Source organism: Schistocerca serialis, chromosome 10 (genome assembly GCF_023864345.2).
Source record: "Schistocerca serialis cubense isolate TAMUIC-IGC-003099 chromosome 10, iqSchSeri2.2, whole genome shotgun sequence".
NCBI classification, from domain to species: domain Eukaryota; kingdom Metazoa; phylum Arthropoda; class Insecta; order Orthoptera; family Acrididae; genus Schistocerca; species Schistocerca serialis.
This window is the reverse complement of record NC_064647.1, coordinates 53,671,985-53,698,863: the sequence shown is the minus strand read 5'-3', so window position 1 is coordinate 53,698,863 and position 26,879 is coordinate 53,671,985. Positions and strand designations below refer to the sequence as shown.

The 26,879-nt window shown below is 34.0% G+C and overlaps 1 protein-coding gene across 1 annotated transcript in view; it reads left to right on the top strand.

The window, feature by feature from the left end:
• LOC126425306 (collagenase-like) overlaps window positions 1-26,879 on the top strand; it is a 176,942-nt gene that overhangs the window by 49,262 nt on the left and 100,801 nt on the right. The window contains exon 4 of the mRNA XM_050088285.1: window positions 22,577-22,675. Within this exon, the coding sequence (XP_049944242.1) occupies window positions 22,577-22,675 (99 nt within the window). The remainder of the gene's footprint in view (window positions 1-22,576; window positions 22,676-26,879) is intronic.

Sequence of the window (26,879 nt, the reverse complement as noted above, 5' to 3'; positions counted from 1 at the left end):
GTAGCGATGTCGGAGATATGATGTTTTACCACATTCCTGATATTCACGGAAAACTCGTGAAATGTTCTTACGGGAAAATCCCCACTTCATCGCTACCACGAAGACACTGTGTCCCATCGGTCGCGCGCTGACTATAACACCAGTTTCAAACTAAATTAAATCTTGATAATCTGCCATTGCAGAAGCAGTAACTGACCATATAACTGCGCCAGATACTTGTTGTCTTATATAGGCATTTCCGATGGCAGAGCCGTATTCTGCCAATTTGCATATCTCTGTATTTGAATACGCATGCTTATACTAGTTTCCTAGGTGCTTCAGTGCATAATGAAATAATGATTAAAAGAAGCTGCGTAAATATTCAGTGAGATCTTGATAAGGTGTCAAAGTGGTACAGATTGGCAATGTGCTTTAAATGTTTATAAACGTAGTGTTCACTTCATAAAACAAAAAATGTAGTAGCCAACGACTATAACATCAGTGAGTCACTATTAGAATATGCCAACTCAGATAAATACCTGGATGTAACACTTCGTTGGGATATGAAATGGAATGATGACATAGATTCAGTCATTGATAAAGCAAGTGAAAGATTTCAGTTTATTGGTACGATATGGGGGAAGTACAAGCAATTACTTGTGCGATTGGTTCTAGAATATTGCTCAAGAATGTAGAACCTGTACCATATAGGACTAACATGGGATATTGGACGTATACAGAGAAGGGGAACACAAATGGTCACAGGTTTGTTTAACCTGTTGGAGAGTCTCACAGATATACTGAACGAAATGAATTGGAATACTCTTGGAGATAGACAGTCCTGAGAATGTATACTAACGAAGATTCAAAAACCAGCTTTAAATGATTACTCTGGGTACATACTACAACACTCTATGTATCGCTCACAAAGGAATTGTGAGGACAGTATTAGAATAATTACTGCCCACATAGTTGCAATCAAACAATCGTTCTTCCTGCTCTCCATATATGGAACAGAAAGAAACTCTAATAACTGGAACAATGAGACATACGCCTCACTGTGGTCTGCAGAGTATAGATGTAGATGTAGTTACAGCGCAGTATTAAATATGCAGGAGAAAAACAAAAATACAAGGTTGCAGAAATAGCGCAATAGTGTTAGTGGGAAATTAAAAACCATGTCTGGTGCTATCTGACATAATTTATGTACAGGCCAATTGTCCACTTTATACCTGTCACTTTCCTTTTTCCAACCAATTAAAGTAGAATATTAAAATAATGCACAGAAATCACACCTTGTCCATAAAATTTACATTGAATTGTTTGATGACAGATTACATAACATACTACATCTCTCTAATCTCCTTCTGTCATAGCCTAGAATTTTAGTCACCATTAAAATGAAAAGAGCAAACTACACAGTAGTGTCCCACCTGGTCTGTGGTCGAAACTAGCCAAACGAACATAGTTATCTATGAAAAACTGCATGATACATGTCTCTCGCCTCCTCCAGTCAGAGTCTAAAATTACCATTGCAATGTACCTCCATCTAGCCTGTTCACCAACTATAATATGATAAATACGTTTATGTATTTAAATAGCCTGAAATATCGAAAATTTTGTCAACTATGTTTACATTACTGGGTTCCAAAAATAAGTCTACAGACTGGTCCACATATCATGTTGGCAATTTCTATTCGAAGCTATATATCATATATCATTCACCATGCAATACTGGAACCGATATGTAACATATTCTCTGCAAATCATTAAAAACCGATGTTTGCCTGTAACACAGATATAATGACTTGGGAATATGTGGTGGTCGAACAGTTTTACCTCAAATAGTATTCTGTATACACTGAAATTGCGAAATGAAATCAACTCTTCTTTCACATCCCAGTTGCTTCCTCTCACAAACAGATGGTCCACTGTTAAAATGCGACAAAAGTTCGCTGTCTGTACCATGAGGTGTTCTTACTGTTAACAACTGTAGTCTGTGCAGAGTAGTCATATCTATGGACCACACATCTTTTAGCATGCAACAGAGTCTTATGTTAATTATTCAGCACTACTATGAGATCACAATATTCCAAAATGTCTGCAAAACTCGCCGATAAGCAAAAGTAGAATATTTGCATCAGTTTTCTTTGGATCTAGATGGATCTCAAATTAATTACTTTGCCTCATCTATGATGCCACAATATTTTTAAATGCATCAGAAAATGTAATGATTATGTTGCAGCAGTATCTAAACGCCTAAACTGCTTTTAGTATGTTGCAGCGATATCTAAATGCCTAAAGGGTATTCACACTGTGCAAAAAATGCAGTGTGTTATGTTTAGATCAAAATTATTTTCCAAACATGTCTCATGATGATTGTGAAATCCTAAGTATGAGTCAGGTGGAGGAGGGGAGAATGAAGATAAAGTATTGCTAGAAAAGTACAATCGTTAACAACTGTTGCCCAAAATTATTGGGATCTAGTTGAGGTTAAGTACAAGGAAATCTTTGGAGGTGTCAAATTATTTACTTCACCTCAGCTATGACGCCATAGTATTCTAAAAATGTGTTAGCAATATGCTGTTGCAACAGTATCTATAAGCCGAGTCCAGAAAGTAAATTTACCCATGATGTTTCCTTCAATGTAGATGTATGTAGATGGGAAAAGTGCGCATTCGCTAGAGCTCTATCATGTGCCAAACAAATGATGGCTGGAGAGGTCCCGCCTGTTGCCATTCCTGTTCGCTCTCCAGACATCCTCAAGGTTTCTTGTACTTTAACGCACAAAACTTAGCGCCCATCGAAATTCATTGTCAGCTTTGTCAGGTCTGTGGGCAGAACAGCATGAGCAGATGATGCATAGCTGGTGAAGGTTTTTTTTCTGAAAGGTACCATTGTCAAAATATCCATGATGAAGAGCACAGTGCGTAACAGTTCTTCATCAGTGATCACCTGGTTCAAGTGGTGTGGCAGAATATCCTGGAGAACCGTTGCTTCACGATTACGGAGCTCAACAGCCAGTTTCCGCAGGTATCGCGATCCTTGATGCACAAAACTGTTACTATGCACTTGCTGTTGAATAAATTGTGTGACAGGTCGGTGCCAAAAAACCTGTCACGCGAGTACAAAAGTAGTATGAGGGTAAATTCAGTGCGCTAGGGTGTTTAATGATCAAACCCACCCCACCCGCGAAAATAGATAAAAAAATTAAATCAATAAATGATATTTGAAATTGAAGGGGTGAGCAAAACGCTGAACCTTAATTTGTCATAAATATTATGATGGTTTTCTCTAGTATGCTCAGTAGTACTAAATGGGTCACTTGAGTGCACTAGGAGATACGAGGATGAGTCAAATGAAAACCTTAAATTTGTAATAACAAATCGAAATTTTTCCGCCGTTATCCAGTAAGTTGGTAAGCATGCTACGAATAGCGTGCAGAATGGCCTGTAAGTGGCACCGTAGTGCAGATGCACACATACCGTCGCAGTATCAGTATAAAAATGACCGCCCCACTTGCGACTTTGCACCAGGGAAGAACAGCGTTCTACTATTCGGTTTTTGCGTAGTTAAGGTGTAAAACCTACTGAAATTCATCGACGAATGAAGGTTCAGTACGGTGATGCATGTTTGTCACAGCAGCAAGTCTACAAATGGAGTAGGAAGTTCGAAAATGGTGAGACATCGGTGAAAGATGCTTCTCGTCCAGGTAAGACACAACGAGTTGTGACTCCACAGAGCATTGCACCAGTTGAAGCCATAGTGAACGAAAACCGCCGAGTGACACTGAATGACATTGCAGCATGTTTACAAATTTGTCGTGGGTCAGCAGACCACGTTGTGCCTGATATGCTCCAGTTTCACGAAGTGGCTGCAAGATGAGTGCCACGGCAGCTGACTCCTGAAATGAGAGAACGACGTGTTGATGCTTGTGAAGAACTTCTTCGGCGCTTTGAACAAGAAGGTGATGGCTTCCTTGCAAGAATCGTTACTGGGAACGAAACCTGAGTTCACTTCCACCAACCAGAAACGAAGAGAGCGAGCAAGGAATGGTGCCAGTTCTCATCACCAAAACCAAAGAAATTTCGAACAGAACCATCAGCAGGGAAGGTTATGATGACTCTCTTTTGGGTCGAAAAAGGCGTCACTTTGGAGCATTACATGCCCAGAGGGACCAGTGTCACCAGTGCATCGCATACAGATCTCCTAAAAAATCATCTGCAACCTGCAGTCAAATCAAAGCGACGTCGATTGCTGTCAGCACGTGCCCTTTTGCAACATGACAATGCAAGGCCCTACACTGCCTGTTCAACAGTTGCAACAATCACAGACCTGCACTTTGAGAGTCTTCCTCATCCACCATACTCACCAGACCTTGCCCCAAGTGATTTCCATATGTCTGGACCACTCAAAGACGAAATGGGAGGAAGAGATACGCCATGTGGTGCATGAGTGGTTGCACAGACTACCAAAAGAATTTTTTTCGAAGGGAATTTATGTGCTTTGTAAGCTCTTGAGGACTTGCACTGAGCGTAGGGGAGAGTATGTTGAAAAGCGATACAGCTTTGTACCACTTCTGCACAATAAATAATATTTTTAAAATTTTTTTATGGTTTTCATTTGACTCACACTTATAATTCAATGGGCAAACACAACCCACTCATGAAACTAAATACAAAAAGTAAATCAATTAAAATAAGTTTAAAAATTTATAGGATGCTACTCATGTAATAGAAAAATTATTTTAATGTTATTAATATTTATCAATAAAATAAACATGTTTTAATTTCTTATTGCACTGTATCAGAATTTTCTAGAACAACTCTTTTAACATACTGAAATAAGAATCCTTTCTTAGCCTGTACATTGACTAAATTTTTAGTATAAACATCTCCAATGATCTGACTTTATTGTAGTTTTATCTTTTTCTTCACCTTTCTCTCAAATAATCTCATCACAGATTTTCGATTCAGATTTTGAATACTCTTATAATTTAATGTGAATCCCTTTACCTTCATCTCTGTTTTTTCATCATTTTGTCATAATAATAACTTTTTGGGCCAGTTGAAACCCAGTCTGTAATCCAGTTATTTTCTAATTCATCAGTCCATTCGCCTAACATACAATATGCTTCCACAGAACTTTTACCAAATCAATATATGCTACACCATCTGTATCAAAATATATAACAGATGCTCATAGTTTATGTAACATATCGTACAATCTAAGCCAAGCATTTGATGTAGTGAAAGCAGCTATAACAATATCTTTAGCTGTACTATTTTACACATAATAATCCTTGAAATTGAACTTCAGCAGAACCATATTGACATTAATAAAATTGATATCTCTATTATCCACTCAATCATCCAATAATATCTTGTAAAATAGCTATAAATTTGTTACATCTGTAGACTGACTCATTTTTGCCTTTGCCCAAATTTCCCCCATAATGAATTAAGACATATCTTAGCAACAGCTCGTTTTCCTGGATTTTCCAGGATCTACAACAGTATCTAATTTCTCTTAAACGGTTTTGACATAGTCTTCATCAGTTTCAAAATCATATGGACTGGGGTCTAATTTTATTTTCATAAAATCTTTCACATAATTTTTTAACAAGATTTTGCCTTTATTTCTAAAATCCCACTCTTCATAGACATCTAAAATTTTGTATCCTTTTTCTACAGATATTTTCACTTCATCAGTTGTCCAAGTACCAATACAACTACTTTCATCATCATTGTCATTGCATTTATTTATATTTTCTTGAGTTCATTTGACACACAAAGGAAACACCTGTTTTTCGTTTATACTTACTGATAGAACAGGATGATACAATCCTTTAGGTGGCATACTTTACATTTTATTAAACCATATCAATTATAAGAATAATATCTTCATCCACATATTTTTCTCAGATGTTGTTCAGAACAACAATTACAAAATTGCACAGTAGGATAAAGACTACATATGTCCATGTATTTTATTTTTATACTAACACCATTTACTTTAGCTCTGAATTTTTTTGCATTTGTTTGACCACCATAAAAAGCTTCTCTTGAATTCAATGGTTTGACAACTTCTGGTAACTATTATACTCTGCTGAGTTAAGCCAATCATATTCCCGTATTTCCACTAGTTATATCCTGCATTTCATGTTTCTGCACTTCTTGTTAAAATCTTTTGGTAAAGGTCATCCATTTTTCTTTTTATTTATTGTAAATCATCTCACTTTAAAAAAAATTTACAAAAATGCCATAAAAACGATGATATGGGTAAACAGTAATATTATCTCTCTCAGATCCATCTACTTTTGCTGCAGCTATTTTTACTTCTCCACCACTAAAAACATGATAGGTATTATTATTGTTTAAACTATTCAACCTTCCTATGGATTCCTTACTATAGTTTTCTTTTTGTTCTGTATCTTATACAGTGTTAGTATTATCAGGTTATTATTCAAATCTGTAAATAGCCATACAAACATATGATATCGTTAAATAACAGAAAGAATTAATATTAGCTATCTATAGAAATTGTTTTCTTCATTACAAATAACCTCTTCTTAATATATTGACATCAGAATTACTGTACTCATTAATTTCTTTCTTCATATTGAACATATAATTTTCTTTGACTCTGGAGCTAAGCCACTTGAGAGATGCTTCTCTATCTTTCAGTTTCAAGGTGTCAACATAATCAAATCGAGTATCTGGAACTGGTCCAATGTAATATTCATTTTCTTGTCTGTTGACTAGATGTGGAAAATATCTTTTCTTCAATTTTTTGAAATCAAATTTTTGAAAACTACTAAGTAAACCTTGTATAATATTAGTGGTATCTACAGTTTGTAGACCTAACCCTTTGATCCCCAATAACATTAATTTACTTCCTGTGTAGACGATATATTGCTTTATTGTCTTTTCAATACTGTACATGAAAATGAATAGTGAATTGCATCCTTTAGCATAGTGAACTATGAATGAGTAATGCTGGTTTTTTTTCACATTTCGTCCAACTACAGAACTCATCATTTGTCTCAAATTTATAAACACTATCTCATTGAAAATTTGTGAACTATTATGAGATTCACAGTATGTATACCAGTTTCTTATTGAGCTTTAAAATCAAACCAGACATATCTTTCTGTGTTGGTGGAATTCACTCTCTTAAGGGATCCATCTTCATAACACTCAAACTGTGTATCAGCAACTATCTTTCCACATTCACAGCATTGGTAAACATAAAAATCATTGAATACTCCATTAATGTAGCAACCATTTGTATTACAATTTGGACAACCTTGTCTGCAGCTCATGGTCTAGAGGCTAGCATTGCTACCTCTGGATCACAGGGTCCCAGGTTCGAATCCCAGCTGGGTTGGAGATTTTCTCTGCCTGGGGACTGGATGTTTGTGTTGTCCTCCTCATTTCATCATCATCCTCATCATTCATGACAGTAGTGAGATTGGACTGTGAAGAAAATTGGGCTGTGAACAAACTGGGCTTTTCTATTGGCGCTGATAACCATGCACTTGAGCACCACACACACCAAACACCATCATCATTGGACAACCTCGCACTATAAAACCGTCATCAAATTTTCTTTCAGAAATACTCTTTTGCGATACAGATTATATGTAAGATTTATGATTTTCAATTTTCACTACTTGATTACAGTTTCTGCAAAGTTAAAAGCTACAGTTTTGTGGTTTAATCTCAAACAGATCTTTTTAAATCCTTCACATTTTTAAGCTGTTTCACAAACTTCTTGTGATTTTCTAAGCATTCTTCATTATAACAGTACATATTGCAGTTTTCAGAATATATCTAGTTTTCCACAGTTTCTGAACCTTTGAGTAGTATAGAGATTTTACAGTCTATTTTACATTTCTATTCATCTTTGTTTTTATTTGGTTTGTCACGTTTATCACAAAAATATGATGATCATAAGAAAGCATTCACACTGCTAATTACGTAAGAATGGTTTGATCTTTATTCAGATATATCTTTATTTTTTTCTCAGGACAATTATAGATGACTGAATTGAAATTCTTAACACATACAACATTTATTTCAATACCCAACAATTCTTCAACATTTTTAATCTCATCTAAAGCAAAACATTCAACCAACTCACTACATAATATTTCACTTAACTCTTTTTGTAACCTCTGTTTCATCTCCTTCTCTAATCTTGTTTTTATTTGGTGTGTTAATGTCACTATTATTGCTCAAGGACGACACAGATCATCATTAACATTAATTCTAGTAATAGATCTTTAGTCTTTTTGACATCAGCTATGTTTATTATTTTTTTTACGTTTTCATCCTCTAGGAATCGCAATCATTTGCGTATTAGACGAGGCATCTGCTATGTAATTACTCTCATCAGACATTAATATATCTCTGATATTATTGCAAAAAACTCGAACAGATTCTCAAGTATTCTTAGATGTTTACACCCTGCAGGCACTGGATAAAACATTTTTGGAGGTTATATTCAACCTATCTCATTTTCTATGATTAGTTCTTTTTTGCTACTTTAACCATCGAATGGAGAGCCATCGTTATACAATCAGTTTTCTGATGAACAGTACCGAGTTTAGCATCATTAAAGATAATTTTATACTCATCAGAAGAAAGCTTGAAATTTCTTTAATTTCAAATAAATGCTTTTTAGATGGCTCAGACTCTTTTTCTTGGTCATATAGTTTGGTACTGAATGGATAAATTTGATGAAGTCTCACTATTTTTTCTTCTCTATGTTGTCGAGTTTTTTCAATATCCTCATCAAATTTAAAAAAATAATTTATATTAGGTACTTGTTGTAGTCTTGATCTAGTCTTTTTCGACTAGATTCTGGATGAAGTTGAAACTCTAGTAACCCAATAGTATTAATTATCTCTGATTTCTTTAATTTGCTGTATCCTCTAATACTAAGATTTTTTGCTTGAGCTTTGAGTTGCCTTGCGTTCAGATTATCCAGAGTCCTTGTATTTGGAGATAAATTACATGAAATAATTAAATTAATTAATTAATTAATTAATTAAGGATAAAAAATTACATTTGCAAAAAGTGAGAACGTTTGCAAAAAGTGAGAAATGAAAAAATGATGTCTTAATTAAATTTTACCTTCCATCCATTTTATATGGTTCACTGACTGTACATCTTTTTTTGAGATGACCTGTATTTATTTCTTTTCCACAATTACACTCCATTTTTTCTTATCTTCCATTTGAAATATCCTACATTTACTTAAATGTTTTTCCCTAGATGTAGGAATTAGGTAAAAATAACTCAACTCTTTAATTTCTTGACAACCAATTTATTTTTTGGTGACTCATCACAATCATCATTCTCTATAGATAACAATATTTTAAATTGCTCCTCACATGAAATTTGTTTGATATATTTCTTATATTAATCAGATGTAGTAGCTTTTCCACACAAACAAAATACTTTACTACATCTACTGTTTTCGTAGTTTCTAATACATTCCTTATAAATATGTGAATTTTTATCCGTTACAAGTTTATATAAGTGAAAGGTATCAACTGATGTCTCCAGTTCACAGTCTTTACGTTTCTTGACTTCCATTTATTAAGACTACTTTTCATTACTTACATGAAAATTAATCCTTAATAAATGAACCCACTTTCTTGTTGCTGTGGTCTACATAATTGTATACATAAAATAATTACATGCTTAATTTTACCTTCACTAACATTTCTACTGTGTATTTTATATTTTATTTATGATTTTGCAGTACAATACACATTTCATGAAAAATAAATTGCGCACACACTTAAGGAAATTATTGTTAATACTTTTATCTAATATATTATTATTCTATATAAAGGGTGCCACTTACAGTGGCAGATGAAGTGGTTTCAAGTTCATCTAATGTTATTTGCAGTACAATGGTTGTATTAGAATTTATTCAGAAGAATAATTATAAATTAAATTTAGATACATGGTTTAAAGATATTCAGGATCCATTGTTTAAAGGAAAAATATATTAACTACAAATGATATTTTAACTTTTCTATATAGAACACCTGATGGAAAAAATTTCCCACCTGGAGGAAGAGGTTATCTTAAATCTCTTAAACATAATGAAATACCAAACGAACAAATTAATTATGACAGTACCTTAGCATTAGAATGTGAATACATTCAAAATGAAATTAAAACATTAAGACCAAATAATTTTGTTCAGACGAAATGTATTTTACGAAATATTGAAAGTTTTAACAACTTGGTAATGACACTCATTCCAAACAGTATAAAAAAGTAATAAAATATTACGTTCTCTTAGAACAAAATTACTCGATTATCTGCAGTATAAGGCAATTGTTGAAAAAGATAAATTGTAAAACATTATTGAAGAATAGGCAATAGAAATTAACGCAAAAGACCAAGACTGTCTACAACTGAGAAATAATTTCTGATGTAGTAGAGCTGAAGAAAGAACAATTTATTTACATTGCCAGATCCAAGAAATATGCCAGGAAAAATTATTTTGGTGCTGTATTGTACAAAAATCAACTTTCAGGAAGATATTAGAATTATAAAAGTGGAAGACCTAAAGAAAGTAAAATATTTTATGGTAGAATATATAAATGTACAATTATAAATTAGTAGATCATATGCTTAATATTTATTTTGTTGTACACAGAGCAGATTAAAGTAAAGAAATGTACAAAATTCACTTCAACAGTCTTATTTCATTTAGAAATAATGTGACCAGTCCAGTGATATTGCTGATGAAATGAATGAGAAGAGAAAAATACATTTATTACGAAATTTTGAATGGACCACTAAAGATTTTTAATTTATGTAATATATTTTTATTGTATATAAATGGAGTCAATCATAGAACTTGCTAATAACAAGCTTCCACATAATGGTAAGTATGCATTTGTGATTATTGGTGAAAATAATACCTTGTGTTTTAAAGCAAAAGTTGTTGCTGAAGTATTAGAATATGAAGACACTGACTATGCAGTTAGACCACATGTGGATATATAAGATAAAACTACATTTAAAAATTTATACACCAAGGCCACCTCGGGATTAAGAGTTAATGAAAAATCATCAATATTAATCAATGAATGGGGCTAACATTTTTTAATTTTCAAATCGCAAAACCAAGAAGCAAAGCATTCAGAAACTGGGTTACACAAGACGTTTTACCAGCAATTTTCGAACATGGCGAATACAAGATTAGAAATGAAATGATAGATGCCTATAGAAATCAAATAGATACAAGAATTAAGGTACAGAACAACTAGAGAATATAGATAAATTGCATGAAAAACGAGTAGAAAATTTGAGAGAAAGTGTTGATATGGCTTTTGATGTAATAAACAGAAGAAATGAAGAAATCAATACATTTTTACCTCATATTGTTCCTCAATTATATCATGCAAATGTGAGACCTAATTTTGTTATTTCATAATGATATGATTTTAATTATGAATATTATATTATCGATGCACAATTTAAAAATGTGCAAAACAAAAAGATATTATCAGAAACCGACACCTAAATTGCTAAGTATTTTTAAGAACTAGTTATGTACAAAATTCAGTAAATTTGTATCATTGAATGAAAGACACATTAAGAAATAATTGCCATCGAAATTATTTCAATATTTTGTATAATCATCCTCAATAAGAATTGATTAAAGATATTAAGAATCTTCTTCACCAAAATTCATCTTAAAGAGAGTCAGCCACTGAAACAAATCGTCCTCTGAAAATAAAAAAGTAATAAAAATTATTTGTAATGGCGACAGGTGAAGCAGCGCTAGTTTAAGCAGGCTTAGTCCAGTCTCAAGCACTTCTATGAAAAATTTATTTGAATTTATAACAACACGATTTTTATAATGGTAAAAAAGTTTGTCTGACAAATGATAAAGGGAATAATCCATGGTTTAAAGCTAAAGATGTAAGTGATATATTATCTCTAGAAAAGGTTTAGATGATAATGTTAAGGGAAAGTTATTAAAAGATACAGAGAATTAAAGTGTAACCAGCAGTGTCTTACTGATAAAGAAATGGCTACCTGTGTTCTGAAGAAAAGAAGAGAAGCCATTCAAAACTTAAGAGAACAAATCAATGAGGAAAATGAAATAATTAGAGAAATACAGCTGCATGTAGTTACACCAACTCAAGATTTTAATTTGAGACATGTTTTTTCTTTAAAATTATTTGATGATGAATATGAATATACAAATTAGTTCGTTAGAACACAATTAAGAAATGTGTGAAACAGTTAAATATAATTATAGATAGACATTCAGACTGTGAAAAAACATTGAGACTTGAATATGATCATAAGTTAATAAATTTATACCAAAGAATGAAACAAAATTTAATGATAGTTTGTCAAAACAATTATTTTAATATTTCCCATGACTATACACAAGAAGAACTGACTAATGATTTAATGAATCTTGATCAGACTGGATTAATATAAGTCTGTTTATTAATGTATTCATCAACAATACAAATTCGTCTCCTTGAGAATTTACAAGTAATTCAGACTTTCACCAGTTAAATGATATATGAATATGGAGGGAGGTCTCTTCAATCAGATAAAATACAGCTAGAAAGAATAAAAGTGAAAATATTTTCATTCTTAGTGTAGGAATTTATATAGAAGAGTTTTTATTAATATTTTATAAAATTACTTCTGTTTTATTTACCCAACTATTATGTCAATTATCAAAACCCAACCATTTAACATAAACATTACCTCCTTTCTTTCCCAAAACTTTTTCAACAAGATATAATCCTGGATATTGTGTTTTCTATAAGTCTTGTTCATAAAAATATCATTCAATATCATTCAATTTGTATGTGACTGGATTAGAATGAATAACATCTCAATTCTGAGAATTTCTGTTGACAATTTGCTGTAGAACCTTTTTCCAAAAGTTCTTTAAGTTTACTAATTCTGACATTATCTTTTATTTTAAATTTCGCTTTTTCATTAGACAACAGTAGTGGGTAAATAATTCTTTTCCTTCACTTCTGTTGGTTTCATTTTTATAGTTGTATGATTTGTGTTGTCATATTCGTCAACTAATACCGAAACTAGTTCCACACATTAATAATTTCCTTCAAGAGAACATTTTTCCACATATTTTCTTTTAATGTTCAGTTAAATCGTTCAACAACAGATGCTCTTAATACACTAAAAGCTGAATAATGTTTAATGCTATATTTTTTCGTTATTTCATGAAATTCTGTGTTATAAAATTCTTTGCCTTCTCTGTTTGTAAATTTCTAGGTTTTCTAGCAATGAATATTTTTTTGAAAGAATCAGCTATATTTTTCCCTGTTTTATTTGTAACTGGAGTTGCCCAAGCAAATTTTGAAAAAATCATCTATAACAGTTGATGAGTATTTATATCCTTTATTTATTTCGAAATTCATTTTAGTTTTCCAGAGTCCAATTCAGCTAAATCTGCTTGCTATAAATCAGATATACCATGTGAAACAACACTTCTTCTTTTAAAAAATTTTCTCATTGGTTTATGGAATTCATTAATAAATTGAACATCAACATTAATCGGTTCTGGTGACCTACATCACTTACAAAATTATTTAACAAAGTTACTCATTTTAGTTGTACATACTTACAAAGAACTTCAGTTCCTTGTCATTCATATTTCGTTGTTAATCTATGAGGATTATGTGCTTTAATAAAATTATTATACTTCAAACAGTACAACTAAGTATGATTATCCATTTATATAGAATAAAAATAAGGTTTAATTTTTTCACCAAATATGATTAACTTTGCATCAGCTGGAACAGTTTTAACAGAATCTTTTAATCTTATAATGAGAAAGCTTGATCTGTTTGTTATTATTGACTGAGTAGGAGCCATTTCACATAGATATTGGAAACACTTTGTGTGGTATCAGAGTCATGAAAAGATAATACATTATTTATATTTCGACCAATAACAACAATTTTTTTGTAAATATACTTGTACTAGAAATTGTGTATATTTCGTATGCCTCCAGTCATAAAAGTAAATGCAAGAATTTGTTTATCATACACTTTTTTAAAGGTTACTTAAATAGTTTAAGTACTGAATTAAACTCGTTTTTGAGAAATAATCTATAAAGCATTTTTCTGGTGTTTTTGTAAAGTAATCAGTTAGATTAGTTTTACTGACATAATTATTCAACTGTTAGAATTCTTGTATGTTTAGGATTTGTAACATTTCATAACTCATTCTGTAAATGTTTGTTCATTACATCCTTTGCATCAATTGTCTCATTAACATTCACAATTCTCCTACCTTTAAACCCAATATAATCTCTAGTAATTTTGAAAATAGCTTTAATTTTTTTCTTAAATTGTTGAATTACATTATCTGCTTGTGGATCTATTGATTTTTGATTGGAAATCTTTAAAATTTGTAATTAATTCATTGTTAAGTATTGTATCTAATGATTTAAAGTATAAATAGTTATTGATCTTATTTGTAAAAATGTTTATTGATTATATTCAAAATATCATTAAACTTGTATTTATCTGGCAGCAATTTTACCACAAATAGACATAAATGACCACAAATTACTTAATTCATGTTTTGTATTCTGTTAACATTGTGGTACAGATCATTTTTTCCTAAATAATTAAGTAGTTAAATTGGTGTCTTACCACAAAATGAATTAAACAAATTTTATATCAATATTCTTATAATAACAATGAGAACCAACATGCTCAGATGTATCTAAATTAACTATTCCAGATTTGTATTCTCTAAGAATCATAAAAGAGTCACCAAAATATTTATTTTTTAAATGTTTAACTAATTTTTCTATATCGAAATTACTTATGCATTAGCATAGAATTCAACTCCTCTTTGAAATTTTTTTCTAGCACCAGTGTATTTCTTTTCCTTACTTTTCTGTTCTTCCAACTCTGTATCACCTTTTCTCTTGTTTATTACTGCATTTGAAATTGCTGCAGAACCACCAGCAAGGGAACCAATTATTGCAAAATAAGGTAATGCTGCTAATAGCAATTGAAGAAATCTAGCTTTGTGTTGTGTTAGTCTTTTTCCTTCTTTCTTTTTTGTTACATATTCAATAATCTTTTTCACTACAGGAATTCCTAATGTAGTGAGTAAATTTAAACCAGTTTTTTTTCTGTTTCTTTCCCTTTTTTTTGAACATCGGTTAAAATGGTTCAACACTACATAGTCTTTCATTGTTTAATTTAATTTGAATTGATTTGGTTTAGTTTTGCCATTTGGTAGCCATGTATAATCAGTTTTAAGTTGTTCGTTTATACAGATAAAAAATTTATAAGGATTAATGTTTTTACACTCCCCAACGATTGTTATCCATGCCTAAGACAGTGCCAGCTGAAGCAGGCTGAGGACAGTGTCCCACTTCTAATTCTAATGCAGCATTTGGTGAAGCAGTAATTCACGAGTCACATTATCCTGTATTATTCTAATTTTTGAACCTATTCAGAATTTAGAAATTACCATAACTGATGACAATGGTAATCTGATTGACTTTAATGATAATCATGTAACAGTAATTTAAAAATGTCTTAATAAATTTTTTCCTTGATAAATCATGAACAAAATCGAGAGTTATCTGTTTTACTCATTCCCAGTCAATGAGAAGACTAAAAATAATCTGAATCTCCCCAACAAAAATAAAGAAATTAATATTGATGTTGGAAATGGATTGGTTCATCCCACCATGCATAATTCTATATAAGTTTTAGTGATATTGCAGAAATGGTACAGATTACCCCTCATATGTTGCAAAACCCAATAAAAATTTGTTAATAACTATCTGCCAAAGTTGTTCGAGGTCACCAGTATAAAGAAAGGAAACAATATTTTGTCTAGAATGGAACATCCATTCGTTTCTTTATCTGTCTTTGTGAGATTAACTTTGACTATAGCCAGTGATTTAACTGTGGAGTGTCATATCCTTAATAATGTATGATTAAAAGAAAGGAAAATGAAGTGCTTTGTCCACTAGATTTGTTTGCTGGAATTTTCAAGAAGTTGCATTGGATGGAGAGTTAACAGTAATTTCTACTTAGAGTTCATGTGCTGGAGATGCTATTTGCTATTTTTAGATGGGCTGATAAAAATGACATTGGAATTGAAGTAAAAGATACACTAACCAAAAGAAGGTAAAATGGAGTGAAATCCATGGAAATTCGTGTTCCTATTGTAAAGTATGAACCAGAATATTCACTTTTCTTTAAATCATAAACAGTTGACATAGCCAGATTAGAGGGAAAAAGAAATTTTGAACTAGATATTACTAATTATTATAATTCTGCAGTATCAGATATGCCTTATTTTCGTTGTTTTCCTAACTAATCGAAAAAGTAATCACCTAACGGTTTCTTCTTTATTCAGTCATGCTAAATCACAAAATATCTATGTGAAAAAAGTAAGAAATGAAGTGAATCCTCAAGAATTACGGAATCTTGATCCACCAAATAATAATCTGAGAGCATATGATGATTTCCTCGATTTTAAGAGTGTCACTCAATTGAATGATGATGTCAACGTAAATTCCTTCAGTTTTATTGAAAATTGACCTCTTTTTTTATAAATATGTCTAGGAGAATGAATATGCAAGCCATACAAAAAACTGCAATGAAACGAGTTGCTACTTTTAATGACAAAATTCCGAAATATACAGTTGTTAACACAGTCATCCATAGCAAGAAAGATTTACCATATGATGCTCAGCATAGAAATTTGAGTGACAACTTTTAATATTAATATTTTTAATTGTATGGATATGCTACTGAAGAAGCTAAGTAATACAATGAACTCTAATTTTTTAAGATTATTTGTGATCTAGAAGTAAATAAATAAATTGTATTAGATTACAAGGTGTGAATGTGTAAAAAGAAGAAAAAATTTGTATGGGGTTTGGTAGTATATTTAAAATTATTTTGCCAGACAGGTTTAATGAAATAAAAACTAACTGGGACTTTCAATTTTTTGAATCAAGTAATATTAAACTAAAGTATAAAGGAATTGGGATAGCTAAAATAATGATAGCGAATTCCATGATCTAGAGCTGATTGTTTGAATAATTTTTTATTTAAATTTTCATTCTTTTAATTTTTATATTTATTTTTTGGGTTTATTGTGTTTGCTCATTAAATTATCTCCTAGTGCACTCAACCTGCACACTTACTCATACAGAGAAATATTATTTCTCATCAACCATATACAGCATTTGGTAGACCAAACTCTTCTTTACATGTTCCATTTTTTTAGCCTAGTCAAGATTTACAAATTACTGTAACTGATGAAAATGATAATTTTATTGACTTTAATGTTGCTTATGTAACAGTAATTTTAGAAATGACTTAATAAGTTTTATCCTTATTAAATCATGGACAAAATCGAGAGTTATCAGTTTACCCATTCCCACTGAATGAGAAGACTAAAAATAATCTCAATCCCCACAGCAAGAACACAGAGATTAATAAAAACATTGGAGATTGTCAGTTTACATGACCTTTAGTATTACTGCAGCTGATGGTACTAAGTTTCCATCATATGATGCAAAATCGAAAAAAAATTAATAATAACAATATGTCAAAGCTGTTCAAGTACATCACCACAAAGAAATGAAACAATATTTGGTCTAGAATGTAGCATCCATTCATTTCTTCATCTGTCCGCATGTGATGTAAAGAAGTAACTTGAGAAGGGAGTTAACAGTAATTTTTACTTGGAGTTCAAGTGCTGGAGATGCTATTCAAAGAATGCTATTCAAAGACAGGCTGAAACAATTCTGGAATGGAAATATTGAAGGTTCACTTCCAAAAGAAGGTAAAATCATAGTAGAATCTATGGAAATTCGTACTCATGTCGCAAAATATGAACCAGAATATATACTAGAGCTAGAAGAAGGAAGACTAATATTTCCAAAAATTCTATTTTCTTTCTTTGAGTCACAAACAATTGAAATAGCCCGATTAGAAGGAAAAAGAAATTTTGAACAAGAAATTAATAATTATTATAGTTCCTCAGACTTTGATATACCTAATTTTAGTTTTGTTATGTTTCAGAATAACACAGAAAATAATCAGTGAATTGATTCTTCTTTATTCAGTCAAGTTAAATTACCAAACATCTAAATAAGGAATGGATGAAACGATGTTTTTTGTCAAGATATGTGGAATCTATAACCACTAAATACTTATTAAAAGCATGTGATGGTTTCCTAAATTTGAAGAGTGTCACTTGACTGAATGATGACGTCACTGCAAATCCCTTCAGTTTTATCGAAAATTATCTGGGAGAATGAATATGTTAGCCATACAGAAGGCTAAAATGAAATTAGTTGCCATTTTAATGATAAAATTCCGAAAGATACAATTGCCTACATAGCCATATCTGTTAAGGACATCGATTCAAAGTGTAGAATTATTCCATATAAATGGATGCTCTACTGAAGAAGCTTCATAATGAAAGTATTCTAATTTGTTTAAAAAGATTAGTGAGCTAGAAGTAAATGAATTGTATTACATTATAGACTCTAAATACTTAAAAAGTAGATACAGGGAGAAAACTTGTACTGAGCTTGATAATTAATTTAAAATTATTTTGCCAGACAGCTTTAATAAAATAATATCTAGCTCTGACATTAGATATCTGAAGATGGTAATATTAAACTAAAATATAAAGGAATGGAAAGAACTACAAAATTATATTGAATTTCAGAATTTGGAGTTCATTATGTGAGTTAGTTGTTATTGATTTAAATTTTACATTTATTTTTGTGGGTGGAGTGGGTCTGACCACTAAATAATCCCTTAGTGCACTTACCCTAACCACTTACTACTACTGAGTATACTAAAGAAAAACATAATAATGTTTATCGAAACTAAGTTTGAGCAACTTGTGCACCTTTTCAATATAAAATATGATTTGCTGATTTTTATATTTATTTTTGTTGGGTGGGGCGGGTTTGATTATTAAATAATCCCCTGGTGCACTGAATGTACCCACTTACTACTTACAAAATGAAACGCTCTGGAGCAGTACTGAGCTTTCTGTAGTAGTATCATGGTGACGACTACAAGTTCCTCAATAAGTTCGCCACAAGCGATGAGATGTGGGTATGTCACTTGGCCTCTGAAACCAACCAACAGTCAATGCATTGGCATCTCTGCAGATTCCCAGTCAGGAGGAGATTCCAACTGTTAGTGCAGAAACTAATGTTCACGGTTTTCTGGGACAGTAAGGGCATTCTGCTCAATGACTCTCTGCCCAGAGTCGACACATTGAATGCTGACCATTACTGAAAAAAAAAATGCGGAAACTGCGACGTGCCGTTCAGAACAAAAGGACTGGAATGCTTACTGCGGGTGTTGTGCTCAGGCCCATATGGCTCGGCGCACAGCAACTGTTGTGCAGAAGTTCGGCTGGGAGCTGTCTGGTCATCCAGTATACAGTTCTGATCGTGCTCCCAGCGACTTCTATCTTTTCTTGAACCTCAAGAAATTCCTGTACTTTGGCCAGCGTTTTAACAACGACTAAGAGCTGAAGACGACTATCGCATGCTGGTTCTATTCACAGGCAGCAGACACCTACAACACAGGAACACAAAAATTGATCTCACAATATGACGAATGTCTCAATTCTTTTGGTGACTGTGTCGAAAAATAGCTCAAACATTTGCTATGGCTGTTGCCAATAACGTTTGTCATGCAACTATGTTGTCTTTGTTTTAAAACACTAGGGTAACTTACTTTCTAGATGCGCCTTATAAATATGTAAAATGTATTCAACCTGATAATGTGTATATTGTCATCAAGTAACATCGTATTTTTCATTTACAGAAGAAACTGGACCATAAGAATAAAATGCAATCGATGAGAAGTCTTACTAAGAACCTATGGCTCTTTAAAAAACGTAAAATCAAGTACATCAGCAACACATACATAATACGATTTATTTTAGGGAAGGAAGGAATGAGGTCCTCGATTTTAGCAAGAAATAAATTGTTTCATCATGTCATATCATTTAAACTGCCGAAGGTCATGGATTGTTTATAAATACACACACACAAGCTACTATGAACAGCATAGCGAAGGCATTATTGTAGCCCCAGGAATAGATAACATTCCATTAGAACTACAGATAGCCTTATGAGAACCAGCCATGACACAACTCTACCATCTGCTGAGAAAGATGTATGAGACAGGTGAAATACTCTCAGACTTCAAGAAGAATATAATAATTCCAATCGCATAGAAAGCAGCGGTTAACAGGTGTGAAAATTACCGAACTATCAGTTTAATAAGTCATGGCTGGAAAATACTAACACTATTTCTTTACAAACGAAGAGAAAAACTGGTAGAAGCCGAACTCAGGGAAGATCAGTTTGGATTCCATAGAAATGCAGGAACACGTGAGGCAACACTGACCGTACTACTTACCTTAGAGGATAGATTATGGAAAGAGAAACCTACGTTTCTAGCATTTGTAGACTTAGAGAAAGCTTTGACAATCTTGAATAGAATATTCTTTTTCAAATTCTGAAGGTGGCGGGGGTGAAACACAGGGAGCGAAAGGCTACTAACAATTTGTACAGAAACCAAATGGCGGTTGTAAGAGTCGAGGGGAAGGGAGTGAGACAGGGTTGTAGCATATCCTGGATGTTATTTAATCCATATATTGAACAAGCAGTAAAGGAAACAAAAGAAAAATTTGGAATATTAATTAAAATCCACCGAGAAGAATTTGGTTCAAATGGCTCTGAGTACTATGGGACATAACATCTGAGGTCATCAGTCCCCTACACCTAGAACTACTTAAACCTAACTAATCTAAGGATATCATACACATCCATGCCCGAGTTAGGATTCGAACCTGCGACTGTAGCAGTAGCGCGGTTCCAGACTTGAAGCACCTAGAACCGCTCAGTCACAGAGGCTAGCCATGGAGAAGAAATAAAAACTTTGAGGGATGCCAATGACATTGTAAGTCTCTCAGAGACAGTAAAGGACTGGGAAGCGCAGTTGAACAGAATGGACAGTGTCTTGGAAGGTGGACATAAGATGAACACCAACAAAAGGAAAACGAGAATAATGGAATGTAGTAGAATTAAATCAGATGATGCTGAAGGAGTTAGATTAGGAAATGAGACACGTAAAGTAGTACATGAGGTTTGCTATTTGGTGTGGAAAGTAACTGATGACGGTGAAAGTAGCGAGGAAATAAAAGGTAGACTGCCAATGACATGGGAAGAGTTTCTGAAGACGAGAAATTTGTTAACATCGACAATAGATTTAAGCGTCAGGAAGTCCTTTCTGAAAGTATTTGTATTGAATCTAGCTATGTATGGAATTGAGACATGGACTATAAATTGTTTAGACAAGAAGAGAATAGAAGCTTTTGAAAGAATGCTAAATATTAAAGGGTAGCTCACATAACTAATGAAGAGGTACTGAATAGAACTGGGGAGAAGAGGAATTTGTGGTACAACTTGACTAGAAGAAGCGATCGGTTGGTAGGACATGTTCTGAGGCATCAAGGGATCACCAATTTCGTATTGGAAGGCAGAGTGGAGAGTAAAAATCGTAGAGGGAGGCCAAGAGGTGAATAAACTAAGCAGATTCTGAAGTATGTAGTTTGTAGTAGGTACTTGGAGGTTAAGAAGCTTGTAGAGGATAGAATAGCATGGACAGCTGCATCAAATCACTCGTTGGACTGAAGACAACACACAACAGCCATCATCTGTAATCGTTTTGCAATTTGATTTGATCTTTTGATTTTACTAGACGATAAACGACAATATTATCTGGAAAAAAACTTAGACAGCCCCTCCACGACCTTGGGGAATGCCAGAAATCACCTTGTAATATCTCGATGACTTTCCATCAGTTACTATGAACTGTGACCTCTCTCACAAGAAATCATTAATTCAGTCACATAACTGAAACGATATTTCATAAGCACGCAGTTTGATTACAAGCCGCTTGTGAAACAGGGTTGTTGAAGGCCGCCTGTATGTCTAGAAATATGGCATTAATTTGAAATCCCTTGTCGATAGCACTCAACACTTCGTCTGTGTAAAGAGCTAATTCTATTTCTCGAGAACGACGTCTCCTAAATCCGGGTTGACTATGTATCAATAGATTGTTATCTTTGGCTTAATTCATCTTCCTATACCACTAAGACGATGAAAGGGAAGAGAAAAAGGAATACATAACCACATGTCAGATGAAAGTGTGACCTGACAGGGGACGGTACATAGGTGGTTGTAGCATGGTCCCATATTCATCACTTTGTAATAGTGATTCCTTGTAAGGACACTTTCGCGGAACAGTTGGCGACTGCTTTCAAGGCGTGCCACTATTATACTGGTAACCACCTGTGTTACCATCTCATAATGTGACTGCTCAGGACTTGTTGTCAAGCTAACATGAGGATTGCATAGGTGTGTTATTTCAATCTATGTCCTTTGTTAGGTAGTACTGCTTTCTAGATTTAGACAATCCAAACATAAAATGTTTTCAGTATAAATAATTTAACATTTTGTCCTGAAGGTTTCATTGAGCTGATCACGTTACCTTCCTTCAGCGAGGTCAATGACACCTTCGTAGGAAAAACTGCCTTGCTCAGCGGCTGGGGAAAAACAGGTGACGGTAAGTAGCCGACTTAGTTTCATTTGTGATGGAGTACTGAATTAAGTTTGCTTCTGTCATTTAGGACCTATCGCATATCTTGTCATTTAGTGGAAAGTATGGCATTGTTGGGCATTTATTATTATTTACGCACGAAACATAGCTGTAATTCAGTAATGACCATCTGTATATTAAGAAAGACATTCACATTTCAATCAGTAGCGTTATCCAGTGTTGACTACTGTCAAGTACACTTTTTATGGAATTGATAGTTTAGCAAATATTACATAACTAGTGAAAGGAAATATTGTTCGTTTCACTTTCATATGCAGGGTGTTCGGAAATTCCCGTTACAGCCTTCTTTGACTTGTATAGGGGAGTGAGTACATCGTGTTTTGAATAGGAACCCATGTCTGGAAACATACCGTTTCCATTCTACGATGGTTTCAACTCAGATATTTAACTATCCACTTCATCTTGAAGAACTGAATTGGGCCTAACGCAGTATCATTATTAGGCAACAGTTTGAAAGGAAACATAAACGAAATATTCATTTATCACTTAAACACTTTTATTTGTATTAACACACATCACATTCCAGAACAAAAAGGAATCCAGCATCTGTATGTACAGAACACTACTCACTCATTACAACTACAAACTGATGTGGCGACCACCAACGTTGTTACAGACATTCTACCTCTGAAGCACATTCCTGTACACTCAGCATCCCACCTGGTGTCTCTTCAGATTCTAGTGCAGAGGCCAGAACTTGTGCTAGGAGATCTTCCTCTGTCTCTACAAGAATTTTATAAATTAAGCTTTGCGTACAACTCCACATCAGGTGACTGTCTGATGTAGTAGACTACATTTCATCTTTTGTACCCCACTGCAACCAGGACAAGTAACTCTGAAACGTAGAACAGAAAAGGTACGTTTCCAGACGTGGGATCCCATTCAAAATATTATGATCTCACTCCCCTCTACACGTCCAAACTTTTATAACGAAATGTCCAAAGAGCCTGTTTGATGGAAATAAAATAATCACCTTTTCATAACAACCCGACATGCCTGACACATTATCAGTCTGAAAATATTGAAGAACAAGTATCTACAGGCACACGCATCTAGTTCCTTTGAGAGCTTGGCAGTAACTACCACTTCCAATTATTTCGTGTTAGCAGTGTCTACAAATATCAGTCACGACTGACAAGCCAGTTAGGATAACATTATCTTAGTCTGAGAAGCAGATTGAAACGCAAATTAGGTGCAACAGAGGAAAATATTAAACAATAACACTTTTATTCGTTTTGACCACTGTTTACAGAAATTTAACTGACTTGAATTTACAAGACAGCTTTGTGGTGATCTCTGTTCCGAATACTGGTTTCATAGAGCCCTCCAAGCCACTGTATCCTGTGTAAGCCTACCAATCACTGCATAATTACTGTAACCCATGCCTATTTGAAACTGCTTACAGTAACCAAGTTACGGTATTTCACTACAACTTTTATGCACTTGTGACTCCTAAACCTATCTTTCATTAACAGAATCACAATTCCTCACTGCATCAAAACGTTTGCTATCACTGACCCCTCCTCTTAATCAAGTTATTTCACAAATGCCTTTTCTTCCCTAGTCGATTCCATGACTCCTCTTTAATCGAATCTGCCCACCTAATCTCCAGAATTTTTCTGTAGCACCACATTTCAAAATCTTCTTCACTATTTCAGCGATTCTTACAGTCTGCTCCCCACCACTAGCCACGCAAAAATAGTAAGAACAGCAACAAGTGTGTCTAGAAGTGTTTGTGTTCGGGCTCTGCCAGGTGGGGAGCACGAATTGTGGAATTAGGTAGACATCAGAAGAATGGTAATCTGTGGATTCCTGAAAGAGTTTATCTATCTAGTTCTTTAATATAATGAGAGTAGGAAGCCTATTTCTAGGAAAACAATCCATTGCCATGTACTGTTATATTGTTTTTATTATCATGTTGTTTAGAAAGTGATACAGCATAGAAAACGTTTACTGGTAAATAAATTTAAAAAAGGACATGTCAGTCTCGATACAAGCGTCAGATAGTTCTAGATAAAGCAAACAAGTAAGAAAAGGGGAAAACTCTGCAGAAATGTATTCTGAAATATATTATGCTTAAAGAACATTAGTTAACATAGCCAGTCAACCATTCCTAAATCATTCCTAAATGAAATTCAGCATTACTTTGTTGCCTGGCTGAATGCACCATCAAGGAGGGCTTAGTGTAGTAGTCCAAACATGGAACTGGATGAAGAGGCACCCTTGTGACAACATCATATGTAATGTGCATCCTGTGCAATAGCAATGCATAATTTACCTTTGCCTCCCAGTGTGTCATTGAGCGTGTGGGAGGCCAGATAACTATATGTACTCTGCACTGCCTGTCAACCTATTAAACTGCATACTCTTGACTGAAGTGTCAGTCACATATTCTTACCGGGTTTTTCAGTGAAGCAGAACACTATTCGTCCCCAGTCTGTCTACAATGGCCGCGTACACTAGCCAGGTTGGTGAGGCGATGCGCACAGTGACGCCCTTGCCTCGCAAGAACATATTAACTGACATGACTCTTCCATCTGTCTCCATTTTGAGAACATTCGAGACTCTCAGCTTATTTATTGCTGATCCATTTAGAGTCCATTGTGATCAAAGTGACCACGGAATAAAGCACTCTGTGTATCAACACAACATTCTGGAGAGACAGAGAGAGAGTACTTTCCTGTCTGCAAATTGCATGTATTGAGCCACCTCTCTGCTGGCTGTGGACAGTAATGCCACGCTCCAAAATTGGAGTCTGCCGACCAAACTGCTATGTAGAGGAATTATTTCTGCCACCCTCAAAACATTACTGTCAATTGTGCTGTCTGCCCCCGGTAGCTGAATGGTCAGCATGACAGATTGTTAATCCTCTGTGCCCAGGTTCGATTCCTGGCTGGGTTGGGGAATTTTCTCCACTCAGGGACTGGGTGCTATGCTGTCCTCATCATCATCCTATCATCCTCATCGATTGCAGGTTGCCAAAGTGGCGTCAAATTGAAAGACCGGCATCCAGCAAACGGCCTGCCCGATGGAGGGGTCCCTACTCATATGATTAACTAAAAAAACTGTCAGTTGTCATACCTGGTAACTCCACTTCCATAAAGAAATGACGAAAATAGGGCGATCTCCCCCCACTGGAAAGTTTTAGACTGTCCCGCCAATTATAGAGCGTTCTACGAGATTCATTTGTATGTGTAGAGATCATGTACTGCTCACGTGAGTGCCACTTGCCGTTTTAATTACGTATTCCGTTCTTTGCATCCGAAATTGCAGCCCATCCAATTAGTCGGAACTGCGCAGTTTCCTCTCCCTTTGGACACCTGAGGCAGTAAACACACTGTAGACTCCCTGTGGCGAAACAAGCTTTGCAGCTCTGTCGAGGCCCTTGCTGTATCCCTCCCGGGCACTATATTTATGACCCATCCCTATCCTGTGACACAGTATCTGAAAAAAGGCTTTTAAAGAAATAGCTGCATCACAGCTCATCACCTCCTCTCAGTTCCATGTCTGAATTCCTACCAAAATATATGTACACACGAATGGGGCAAGGGATTATTTGGTATCGTATTCCAAGCAGCCATGTACACTTTCATTATCGTGTGATTTGCAAATTAAGTCTGCTACGTCCAAAGTATGGCATGTGACATATTATTCGAATCGTCTCGTGGAAGAAAAGCCCATGAAAGGTGGTAAAATGGATTGTCACCTTCTCAGTTGCTCATGGAAGGTGGTAAAAAATGGAATTCAAGCTTATACTTGCATTGTATTCTTGTCACAGATATTTTTCTTCGATAATTCACTTCCACAGAGGACAACATTCTTGACTAATGTCTTCAGGAAAGACCTCCTTACACTGAATTTCACACTCAATGTTAATAAAATTCTTATTTTCAGAAATACTGTTGCTGCTATTTTCAGATTGGCAGCAGTCCTCATTATAAATAGATTTAATTCAGTTAATTCTGTTACCTTTTTCCAAGAAACTATCCATTCCATTCAGTTTATGTTCCAAGTCTTTTGTTGTCCCTAACTGATTTAAAATAACATTACAACATGATGCACATTAATATACGAACATGACTAATTACTGCATAGAATATGAAGGTGTAAAAGCTGTTTACTGGTACAATCACATTAGTTTTGTACATAT